Source organism: Neodiprion virginianus, chromosome 6 (genome assembly GCF_021901495.1).
Source record: "Neodiprion virginianus isolate iyNeoVirg1 chromosome 6, iyNeoVirg1.1, whole genome shotgun sequence".
NCBI lineage: Eukaryota > Metazoa > Arthropoda > Insecta > Hymenoptera > Diprionidae > Neodiprion > Neodiprion virginianus.
In genome coordinates this window covers 28,850,036-28,862,547 of record NC_060882.1, presented here as the reverse complement: position 1 = coordinate 28,862,547, position 12,512 = coordinate 28,850,036, and the positions used below count along the sequence as shown (strand labels likewise).

General features: G+C 43.4%; 1 protein-coding gene across 8 annotated transcripts in view; it reads left to right on the top strand.

Moving 5' to 3' along the window:
• The window catches only part of LOC124307929 (segmentation protein cap'n'collar), a 123,018-nt gene that overhangs the window by 84,668 nt on the left and 25,838 nt on the right, over nt 1–12,512 (top strand). For all 8 annotated transcript variants that reach the window (XM_046770124.1, XM_046770122.1, XM_046770121.1 and 5 more), the window contains exons 4-5: nt 2,562–2,872; nt 2,980–3,186. In XM_046770124.1, coding sequence (XP_046626080.1) covers nt 2,562–2,872; nt 2,980–3,186 — 518 coding nt within the window. The remainder of the gene's footprint in view (nt 1–2,561; nt 2,873–2,979; nt 3,187–12,512) is intronic.

Sequence of the window (12,512 nt, the reverse complement as noted above, 5' to 3'; positions counted from 1 at the left end):
TACCTAATTCCATTCGATATAACAGGATTACTTCTTGTACCGCCTTGTACACAGTGTAGAACTTATTCGTGCCAGTTCCACTGTGACGGTAGGCTGCTTTTTCATACCAACTGATTATCATGACCAGTAGGTGCGATTTCTTTCCCGTATTAATCAAAGCCGCGTAAATGTCTGTCTGCAAGAGTTTCGGGGTGAAACACGAGTTAAAATGATCAGGTCGAATTGCAGAGCCTATCCTTGATATCCTTGAGCTGTCTTCACCAGCAACTTACGCCCCCCAGCAACGGGAGCAAATGGTATAACTGCCGAATGGTTAACCGTGTTCAGACTCTGCGGTTTAAGGGATGGTTCAATTTAGAGTACAAAGTGACGAAGGCGGTTGATGCCGGTCTGAAGTTCCCTCAAATTACGACAGCCATTGTGGTGCGGTCAGGGGTTGAATTCGGGCCAGACAATGGCGTCGCGGGTTCGACTTGTTAATCTAATAGCCGTCCCAGGCCGCCAGCAGCACACCTTCCGTGCTTTAGACAGTAGACGCATTCCTCCAGGATCCTTTAAGAGGCCTGAAGACCGGACTAAAAGTCAACCGCAGGTGCCTCTGCCCGATGGCTCCTGCGGGTTCCTAAACCGGAGGCGTTATTATTATATGAGATTATTATCTCAAATAACATTTCCCCTCGGCCAGCTTTCCTGCCATTCTTTCAATTCTTCAACCTAGTCGTACCCGAAAACGAAGAGAGAGGCGAAAAAGGATAACATTCCACTCCTTTCGAAAGAATCACTCGTCTTATGCTCTGATACCATTGAAAACGGACTGTTGCAGTCGTTCCTCCGCTTCTAATCGAAAAGTGTTCGATAATGTTTTTCCCAATTCCGGTCAAACAAACCCCGATTACTTCGGCGCTTGATCGGTGAACGGATAAATCAAACTTCGTTTGAAGACATCGTTGTTCGCATGAAATTTTCGGAGTGTGAAAGGTGTGCGGCGAAATTATTTTCTACTATTCAAAAGAGCGAACGAAGTAGGGTGGAGGTGGCAGGGCTTCCTCCAGAGATGCGATTGGTCGAGGGCGTGGCTCGGACGAGGGTTGCTACGGGGAGGTTAAGGGACTCGAGCGAGGGACCAGCAGGTGGATGGATCTCTCCTCGCACCCTTTACACTCCTCTCTCAATTAGTTACGTTTTTCTTTCACTCGCTCACTTCGCTCTCTTTCTCTCTTTTTCGTTTTCCCATCCTACATTCGGTCCTTCTCTCCTCTTCGAGCCTCTCCAGTCTCTCCCTCCCCCTGCGTTGTTGCTTCTTTCTTTTTCTCTCCCTCACTCTCTGCCTCTCTTTCTCTTCTTCCCTCGTCCTTTTCCTACACGTTTTCTCTCTCTCTCTCTCTCTCTCTTTCTATCCTTCCCTCAAAAAAATTTGACTCCGCCGACAGTCGGAGCCAGTATTAACGCGGACGGTTTTCAATGCGCTCGATTTTTCCCTGGGCGGGAAAATAAAATTCCGTACCGATCGTGATGATAAAATTTCAGTGAATACCGCATTAGTGCCGCTTTACATGAATACGCGAAAGAAGGGTTTCATCGAAACGTTTAATAACAATGACCTGCAGAAACGTCCCGGTACCGTATTACTTGAAGTGTTGTGGCAGTGTGTCGAAATGAAATATTTAGTTGGCAAAGAGATATCTTAAAATAGCTTATTGTGTAGGTGAAGAATGTGAAATGCTTTTGAAATAATAACGTACAGTTTGCCGGAACTGCAGACGCTTCGAATGCAGTATACTTTATTTCTTCTTACTCTCTCCGTCAACTTGATTGTATTCTGGTTTTGCGGGGCGAAAAAAAAAACTAAAAAAACTAAAAACATGACCAGCGTGCAACAGAGTTTGTCCCGAAAGGACGCACTGATTTCACAGTTCGTTATCGAGTTGATTTCTCGTTGTAACCGCATGCAGGATCCGCCCAATAAATAAAACAGTGAAACGATGTACCGCGATTCAATGGCAACGCCGATATACAGTGTCGAATATCGTTCGTCGCATCTGATATCTCTTGGATTATTCGATGATCTCCATTTTATCTATACAACCTGTACCCAAGAGCTCCGAAAGGTGAATAACAATTCACAATACGACCTCAGATTGTTGTTTTATTTTCGTTTTGTACTATTTTTCGATTTGTTCGCTTGTTTTCCTTCTCTGTTCGGTACACGTAGATAAACCTTGACCCGGGTCCCGAAGCGAAGGAATAATCCGCACGTATGCTTGCCTTATACCTACGATTAAAACGAAATTACCCGATCTCACCGTTAGCAAAAACAAATCCTTACGCCCGGTAGCCTGCAGCGGAAACGCGGTTAGTCACCCGATGCAAAAGAATTTTTAATTTTTTTTTTTTCTACGATGAAAATAAGGACAAGATAAATGCATGAGGACAGGGAAAGTATCGTCGTGTCTTGGCTGCATTGCGGAATTCGTTTAAAAAAATTGAACATACTATTATTTATATAAACCAACGATCGTCGAGATGAGAGAAGAGTAAAGAGAACGTTCTCTTCATTTCAGGTGAGTACATCCTAAAGTCGAGCGGACCGTCGAACAGCGGCGAAAGAGACGGCGCAGCGGAAACTACCGAGGAACCTCTACTTGGCAACCCGTTGAACCTGGATGAACAGAATCTCCTCGACGACGATTCTCTCGCGCTAAACGACACCTTGGGCCTCGAGAATGATTTCACATCCGCACTGCTGGGTGGAAGTCTCCTAGGCTCGACTGGCGTCGAAGACCTTCTAAGCAACGACTCTCTTGGTCTGCCCGACGGTTTCAGCCTCGAAGAAGCCCTGCAGCTTGTCGGCCTCGATGAAGTTCAACCTCAGGTATGATTTTTACCGCCACCCTTGTTGTTTCGTTAGCACCGATCCAGATAAGCGCCCTCCATGTTTCATCGCCTTGCGATAATCTATAGAATTTCTTATGCCCGCAGAAAAACAAGCCGGAAGTAAACGAGAAGAAAAAAAGTTCCGGCAGTAGCCAGGAGCAGAGCGCAGAGACTGGAGAAAGCGCCTCGCCGTCGCCCTCCGAAGCTGCCAGCGAAGACTCGGGAACAGCCGCCGACATGATTCATACCCCGCAGTTTCACCATCCCCATCATCCTCATCATCCGCACCATCCTCATCACCGCGGCTTCCAGGTGAGTCCCGTTATTCAACTTTACACGGGAAACTGGTTGTCGTAAAGTACATCCGCGAAATGGGGAAGAAAGAGAGGTAAACAAGGACGAAGATGCAGCGGAGGATATGCGATGATATATGATATATATATCTCACACAAAATAAACACGACAAATTAACTTGAAAACGATTTTAGGATCCGAAATCAAAATTTGGTTCAAAGCAAGACAGTCTTCAATAGTTTATTTCTCTTTTATGCTAAACGCGTGTTTCATGCTTGCATCAACTTTGAATGTGAAAAATTTACTCGTCTGTTACCATCTACCTGACGAAGAAAGGAAACGAGCTGTAATTGGATGATGAAGAAATACGAAGTTGAAGTTGCAGCAAAGTTAACATATCGAAACGTTGAAAGAAACATCATAAATTATATATATATATGTTTTGCAACTTCGGAATAACTCTAAAGGTAGCGAATTTGCAAATTATGAACTTTCATAATGCCGCATTACGTTTTGCTGAATTTCCGGCAATCTTAAAGTTGGGAAATAAGGTGAATTTTCCTAAAATTAAATGCATCGTTACATTAACGTTACGAGCTCAAACCTTATGAAAAATGTGAGGATTGCTTGATGTTCGAGAGTGTTTACGATCTGTAAACGGGCAGTTATAATTTACAACTTAGTACCTAAGTACGAGATCTCCGGTTGCAGGAGGAACTCGTAGCGGTGAACAAGACCGCAGACTATACCACACAACCTGCAATTGTACCTCGTAACTCGGGAATCGCATGTGCAAAAAAAAAAATACTAAAATCCTCCTAACCCGTTGAAAATGGCTTGCGAAAGAGAAGAGGTGGGGGGAAAAATTACGCCGACGGAACGAAACGATGCAGTTTTGAAGTAGCACGCGCTGAACAAATTGTGGTGATCTATTAACCTGCACGATAAATGCATCCAAAACTTGAAGACGTAGATCGGTATTGATCTAGATACGTAGATCGATAATTTGATCATTTTCAGCGAACTCTCTTCCACCAAGATATTCCAGTATCATTACAGCTCCGACCATTTGATACTTTTGTATTAATTGTAAACATTCATGCCTCGCGGCTTAGAGAAAGTACGTAATGCCTGCCTAGTTGTTGTTAATTGCCACGTGGTCAAAGGCATAAATGTCGAGATCTTCGATCGTCTGCATCGTAAAATTCATACTAATTATGAGGATAAGTATAATACCTACGGAGATCCGCTTGACCACGAGTACGTTGCAAACATAAGGAACTATGAGAGGCAAGTAAAACATACACTTTGAATATTGGATATACTCGTACATTACAAAATGAACCTAGGCGCATAATTTATCGTTATCATTTAAGAATATTAGCGACAATTTCTGCGTTGGAAACCTGCTGGTCTAACTTTAGACGTAGGTACCTGAAACTTACGCAACGATACAGATGTGGGAGTTGTTTTTTTTTTTTTTATTTTCTTATTTTCATTGTCAGCCAGAGATCGTTACTTTACAACGGCCACTTAACAATGCGGCTTATACATCGTGCGTGTGTACGGATTATGTCTGACTTACATACGCGTAGCAGGTACACACATACCTGCCTACCTAGGATACCTGTGCAATTATCATTGTCAGTCGTCGTGCGTATTATACCTCCAGATTTCGTGCAGCCACATGTTACCGAACAATTATTCGTCGTCGAAACCCTATTCTTATGCGCATTACCTACCGAATCCCTGACATTCGAGGACAGCTGAAAATTGTTCGGGCTAAATTCGTCCAAGAACTTTGAGGATCGCGTTTTATCCATCCTTTATACCAGTCGCACAATGATCACGACAAAGTTTTCTCGAGATTCTCTTCAGTCGCGGTATAATTAAATTTCAATCTCAAACTACCGAGTGAGGATTTGAAGATTCTTCGCCTACCTTGAATTCCACGATTATTGTATCATAATTTACAGAATAACTCTAGCGTCAGTTTGTCTGGATGGGCGATTAAATAGCCGACTGGTCGGCTGTTGCAGAACAGAAAAAAAGACGCGGACGGTCTACTCCTTCTATTTCTATGTCAGACGCTTCGCGTGTGGCAAGTCGTACAGTCTGCATGCACGCATGCATATACCGAGGCGAATACCTATCAGAAAAGTGTTCGATGCCTAGGCTCTTGGTCATCCGTGAACACGAAGCATCGAGAAAACGAGCTGCTTACCCGCAGAGCGACCGAGCTGTCGGGCTAGCCAATAGGAGACGTCCCCTTCCTTGGTGCTTCGGTGAAGATACTCGGTGAGTACAGGTATCCCTCTCTTGAGGTAACGATCGCCTCTCTCTGCCGAGCACATGTCCGATCTCCTAGTCTTGGCGCACGCGAGTCTTGGACGAAATATCGCGCGGTCCTGCAGAGCCGGAGGATACGGAGGCATCCTACCGTGGTTTTTGGTCTCTGAGAGTCGAGTTAGACGAGGGCGGTTGGGAAGTTTAAAGAAGAAGAAGAAGGTGGCTGGGCTGCAGAGTGCGGGACAAATCCAGAAATCACTCGGGCGGAAAATGGAAAGTGGTTAATTTTACGGAACGTTTGAGATTTTGACGAAATCTTGTCGTGTTCCGCGATGAATCCAACGCTGTCACATCTGTACTGACGGGAAACAAATCATCGATGCGAATAGTAATTGCCGGGTGAGAAAGGAATAATAATTATTGAGTAACTACTCGTTTAAACGATACAACGACGCAACCTTTACGACAATTATGTTTCGCTCCGGGGCTCCGAATAAGTGAAGAAAAACACACTACTGTTCTCATTGACTCTGGATCTCTGTAACTAATTTACGTTTTATTTTCGAATCGCGATAATTGCTCGCAAACTACGATTAATCCAGCGTAAGAGAAACCTCTGAAGCTCAAGGACGGAGGAATGAGAGCTAGATGAAAATCTTAACGTTCGAAAATCGAATGAATATTTTCATTTACAAAGGGGAGTTTGAAGTGATTGTTTAGTCGGCCGAGAAAACATTCGAGTGTCGGTAGAGTGTGATATGAAGGTGGATGGAGCGGTAAATTGGTGTCAGGTAACGGCTGGACAGATTAAGGAATGGACCACCGAGAATTCTGAAGTGTAAACAACAAGCAAGAGTAAAGAAATTTTTTTTAAATATTCACCTCTTCATTCCGTGTCCTGCATTGTGGCTGCAGGTGAAACGCGCGCGTATAAATTATATATGACCAAAGTGCAGCATCAATCGGCGACCACACCCGACTTGTACCAAAATTCTCCGAGCCCAGAATGTTGGAGGCTCATACTCGAGGAGGGACTTTTCCAGGTAAAAAGTTAAGAATCATTAATAGACGAGTTTCGGCCCAGACGCTGCGGCGTTTGATCCTTGATTTTTTATTTCGGCAAAACTCTGTTGTTGTTGTTGTTGTTGTTGTTGTTGTTCATTCGCGGCTCACGCACAGTCGGAGAGTTTGAAAATTCGTGTGGATAATTACTCGGCGCGTATTATAATGAAACGACCTCGACGGACATACGCCTAAGACTCGTTATTACGTCGACCGGTGAGACGGTAATTTGAGTTCTGCTAGTCGGAGTGGTGCTAAATTGATATATTCGAGGTGAGTACCGCCTCCACAATTTTGTGAAAACGCGTCGTAGACGGACGAGGTACGAACGTTCCTTCGATATCCGCGAAGCACCGAGAACATCACGACGCAGTTACGCAACTATAAAATCGCGGCAATCAGGAACCTCTGTAAGCGATGTCGTACGTACTGAAACGTGTCATTTTTGGAACCTGCTTCTCACGCGACTGGCATATTAACACTGACCTCACTGGCCTGCGTAATTACAACGTGTTTCTTTCCGTTTCTCGTCTCTTTTATTTATTACACTACATATATATCGTAAGAATAGTTGAAACGTTATACACGCGTCAAGTTCTCCGCGATAATGAATACGTGAAAAACAGTTCAAGTCGTACTTGAACAAATTCCTGCCTAAACTCAAACTTTGTTTTCAACGTCTCGCGTATTCCTCACCTTTGATAACAATCTTCCAGCGCTGTAAAAGTAATTTTGCCGTGGCAAACAATTCCAACGTTCGAAATCGCGGCTTACAATCTTATACATATTCACACTTGACGTTTTCTTCTATCGATCAAAATATCATCGTCGTGGACTGCAAAGTCCGCCGTATCACAAGCGGCAGGCAGAAGTCATGTTCAAAGTCGAGAAGGTGATCGTCAACGATTAAATGCCGCCACTGCTGCCGCTGCACCGGTAAAGGCTGCTCACAAGTACAAAGCAGCCCGCAAGCGCAGAGTGCCTGTTTGAACGTGATGTATAATTAAATGGGAGTTACAGAAATTATTTCACCATCAAGCAGCCGAGAGTATCGTAAACATGCCGAATGAATAGCTACGAGCAAGAGAGAAAAAGGGTCTGATCGTCGCCTGCCGTACACAAATGCGAAATTACGCTATACTTTCCACTTTCCGTGAAGGATTAATAAGTTTGAAAAAATTCTTTCATTCCGTATTCTGCCAACGGTAAATCCGTTTTAATCGACGATTAAACGGCATTGAAACTCCTCGCTGGAAGCTCACCAAGCGAGGGAAAAATTCATATACGGTTGTTCTCGTTTTTGAACCTTTTCAAGGTCATCGCAACGTGCGAAATTAAATTCCGTTCAGTACGTTGCGAAACGACAACACTACCTGTAGGAAGCTGCCGTCAAGCAAACGTCGTTAAAACGCCTTCAACATATAATGTATCTCGATGATCTCAGCAGTAAGAAAAAGAAAAATAATCAGACGCTATCCTTGATAGTGTGTAATGAATCGTAAAAAGATAATCATTATACACCTCGTGCGATCAAAACCGGTATCTGCAGATGTATTTTCATCTCGAAAACTTCACCGATATTATATTTTCCTCCGAGCTACAGTGAAAAACTGCGACTTCCCGACGTAGGTCTGTACGCTACCAAACCTTATACCCACTTATTCCGTTCCGTTCCGACCATGCAACAACTGTGGGGGGTCTTTTCTCCGTCAAAACTCTTAGCTCGAGAGGAAGACAGGCACGAATATACGAACCCAGAATTCTGAGTAGGTACTTAAGCCCTGTGCGTGGAAAAAGGACAGTCTGGTCGCGTAAAATCGCTCGTCAGACAAATTGGGGGATGGAAGTAAAACAGGACTTAACGGGTTTTACTTTTCTTCGGAAATTGGCTGAATAATTTTGAACTGTAATCTGAGATTTCATTACCTTTCGCGTATTTCTTAACTCCCTCATTGTCACAATCGTCTTCACGTCTCGCGCCCGAGTGAAATATCACAATCTGCAGTAATTCATTTAGCTCGGAATAAATTGCCTCCTATTTAAATCTGCAATTTGTGCAACTTTTTCTTTTACGTAACACCCTACTGTAGGTACGAAACGATGCAGTAATACGGAGAAACAGATCCCAGGCTTCTATTAAACGCTTAACGATATTACACAAGTTAAATCTGATGCACCGATCACCTGTGTCCATTTCCGTTGTTGTCCAACGTGACTCGAGAAGTTTCCCGAGCAGCATTTGCTTCTCGCCGAATTAATTTCACTCGGATCACTAAAATTTTACCAGTGTCTGATTTTGTCGGTGATGTGGTAAATCGAACGGTAAGTTTTTTCGTCTTCTTTCTCTTTGCTCGGTTGTGATTAATTAAAAAATTGTCAATTCGATTTGCTACTCAAGTAACGAGGAAGCGGCTACTTTTGAGTTTCGTTATTAAATAATTATGTTTTCTGGTAATAAATATGCGTATCGCTGCATCCAGGTATACGTGTAAGGTACCACGGCCGCGCGAACAGGCATCTAGACAGCAAACTTTTTGCGGATTATTACTCGCTGGGAGCAATTACTCACAGGCTGGCAATAAGTAAAACCGAACGAATGACAAATAGCCATAACGACACCTAGGCATACACCACTGGAGTATTATCTTTTTATTATTATTCTCCTCCTCCTCGAGTCTCGCAAGCCATCGCGATCCGCACCATTAACGAGCTTGCTTTTTGCCAAAATGCTAGCCAACAACTTTAGTGCGGTGAGGAACAATTATCGAGGAGGAGCAAGTAAAGGCGCTCGTTGCGACAGATGATGGGTGCACTTGTCGTTTTTCTCGATTTCAAGTAATTCACGCCTCTGTGTAAGTGTGACGCGTTCTTTGCGCGGTAAAACAATCGGCCGAGGTGCGAGGTTTCTGGGATGTGTACCTTTACGAGGTCTCGTGTACCTCACGGGACCAATTGTTGCTCCTGGGTTTCAACGATTGAAGGGTATAACGATACTGGCATTGGCTAATTGGAACTTGGTCAAGTTTTATGAAACTTTTCAGCGCCTCGATCGAGGGCGAATCCTCGAAACAGTATGGAACACGATCTTGAAAGTGAACGGGTCAAGGTTCTTTACCTAATAGATTATTATTACTAGAAAATGTAAAATAAACAAATCGGTGCTTTGTTGCTGTTATACAGTGTTTGACAAACAATGAATTCTTGATTACGTTTCGCATGGATGTATACGTGTACGTGTATGTATAGGTATAACTTTGCAGCGCTGCACCAAGCGTATGGACGTGTTATTCGATTGAAGATCGACTCTCGTCGCGTAATTAACTTCACTTCCCATCGGTAACATAGTCGAACTAAACGAACGATGATTAATCGGAGAAATTAATCTACGCCGTGGTGTTACGACGCGGCGAGGCAGTAATTAGCGTTGAGAAGCTGCGGTATTCCGCGCTCTATACTTGTACCTATACGTGCTCTGTACCTATTACTCGTGCCAACAAATAGTAAACCGCATACTCTCTTCTGCCCGCAGCTATTTGCTGTCTGTAGAAACTTAGACGGACTCTTTTCTCTCCTCTTTTCTCGGCCAAAATTTAAGAGAAAAAAGAATTATATATGGTTTTACATTCGATCGAGGACGTGATTGCTTCAATTTGTCCCTTGGTCCAATTCTGCCCGAAGAGAGGAAAACGGATTTAATAAAATAACGTAGAACTCTCTGAGTTGACGTTGACGAAGTGGGCAAAATACAGTGGATTCGGTCTAAAGTAAACTAATAAAGTATACCTTGGGAATTTGCCACTGCACAGTTCGGATTTCTCAATTTCACAACTACGAGGAATTCCAACCAGTTGTTGGATTTATGCAGTGTGAAATGTATAATGTTCGCATGTCCGAATGATCAAGGATGCCTCTGAGACGAATTCTACGAGTGGTCATTAAGGCCAACGTGTTCACCACCAAACATCTGACGACGCGGCACGGCACCTTTGCGGGCATGCAACAGCAACCGGACAGTCTCGTGTCATTAGGTATAAAGTAGCGTACTGTCTTGTTCCGAGCGAAATAAGAAAACGTCCAGCAACTGTGCAGTTATTCTCCTGGGAATCACTATTTTCGAAATACCTCCTCTTCAATTCCATGCCAGTTGCAGTCGTTTACAGTTTATTTCAAATTTCGCATCATGTGTGCTGTGCACGCTTTAATAAAAGTCTAGGACTTTTTCCATCGCGTCTATAATCGCAGACTTACATCTGGTGCAAACTCGCCTTAAAAACGACTCGAGAAATCTGACTAGGTACTAATTTATAGGCCCATTTTAAGTTTCCTAGATATAATAACATAGAATCGGGCGCAAATTTTTAGCCCTGGTTGTAACAGCGAAACCTCTATGTGCAACTATTGACAACCCTGAAAATCTACCTCAGTAAGTAATCCGTGTTTATCAGGACCGCGATCAAGTCTCGAGGTAAATCAATCGGCCACGATATTGTAAGGATGCTTAAGAACTCGCGAAGAAGTGATAACTCGTGTTAATTAACGCCATGATGCTTCAATGTTGAACAGGGTCAGAATATGGAAGACTTTTTTTAGAACAGAAGTATTAAATTAAAAACAAAGAAACGTAGAAGGAATGCGATGATGATGACCGACAATTTGGAAAATGGTTATGCCGAAAGACGACTTGATAGGAATACCTTCCATAGTAAAACGGGGATCCGAAAAGTGCCGAGTATTATGAAACACGGACGACACGTAAACTGATCCCATAATCTTTGTACTGTTTTCAAACTTCGTTATGGCATAACTATTTTAAAACAGGCTTAAATGCCTTGGAAACATAGACGGCTGACTGCTGCGCGACTTTGTCTCAGTATAAGACAGCAGAAAACAGCCCGTGAGATTCTACGTGAGAGATCATACGATTTTCGGTAATTGAACGCGGTCTTCCGAGTCGTATTTCGGTAAAAAAAGGTGACACGGTTTATTCCGTTTTTACTCATCTCCGGTGGCAATTAATCGTAGGAACACGGAAAGCCCGTAATTGGATGACGTGTTTTGTATCGGCAATACTAAAACATTGCAAAAAGCAAAGACGAGATAAAAATTGTGTGCGAGAAAAAAACTGTGACCAACCGCAATGCTAATATCTGCCTATTGCTGCACAGTTGCGGTCGAACTAAACAAATAAATCCTTCAAAATTGCGTGGTTGAAGATTTGCAAATTGTGTACGTCGTGTCTATTCGTTGAAATCAAAAGCAACGTGAAACAACAAAAAAAAAAACATGCAATAAATCTGTCGAAAACAGCAAAAATCTGTACTCAGAAAGGATCATCGCCCGTGCAATTCCATTACCATCGGTAAAGTCAACAAGAATTCTCTGCTACAGTAAATTTTCGTATTACATACCCATACAGCTGTTGTCATAACGAAACGACGAGACAAAGTACGTGTCCAACCGATTACAACGTTGTCAGTCGTTCATCTTGACCCAGGGTATGCAACCTGCTACCGGTCGTCCATCTTCTTTTTTGCGTCTCGTGGTAGATAGGAAGATTGCCGAGATGAACTCGGTACCTGTATATATACAATATACATACAGGCAGAGAAAGGGTACGCGGATAGAAATTATTATATGGCATGTATAGGAGCCGACGGTATGACTTGGTACCCATCAAGGACGTTACCGATCGACGGCGGCAGCGGCGGCGGCGGTTGACGTCGGTTTTATAACCAACCGGGGAATACCCGCTTCATGGTCAAGGTATAAATAAACGTTAGAGATAAGCAAGAGTAGAGAGAAAAAACAAACTGGTTTTTTTTACTCGACACTAAAAAGTAGCGTAGGAATCCGGCGTCTAAAGTGTTTCTGGACATTTTCAATGTGCGCGACTCTTCGAGTTTGCCTCCTTTGGTTCCCCGATCGAATAACTCGGCCGACATTTCCTGCGTATCTTTCGAAGTATTCCCGAAACTCCTGCATGCGTCCGAGGA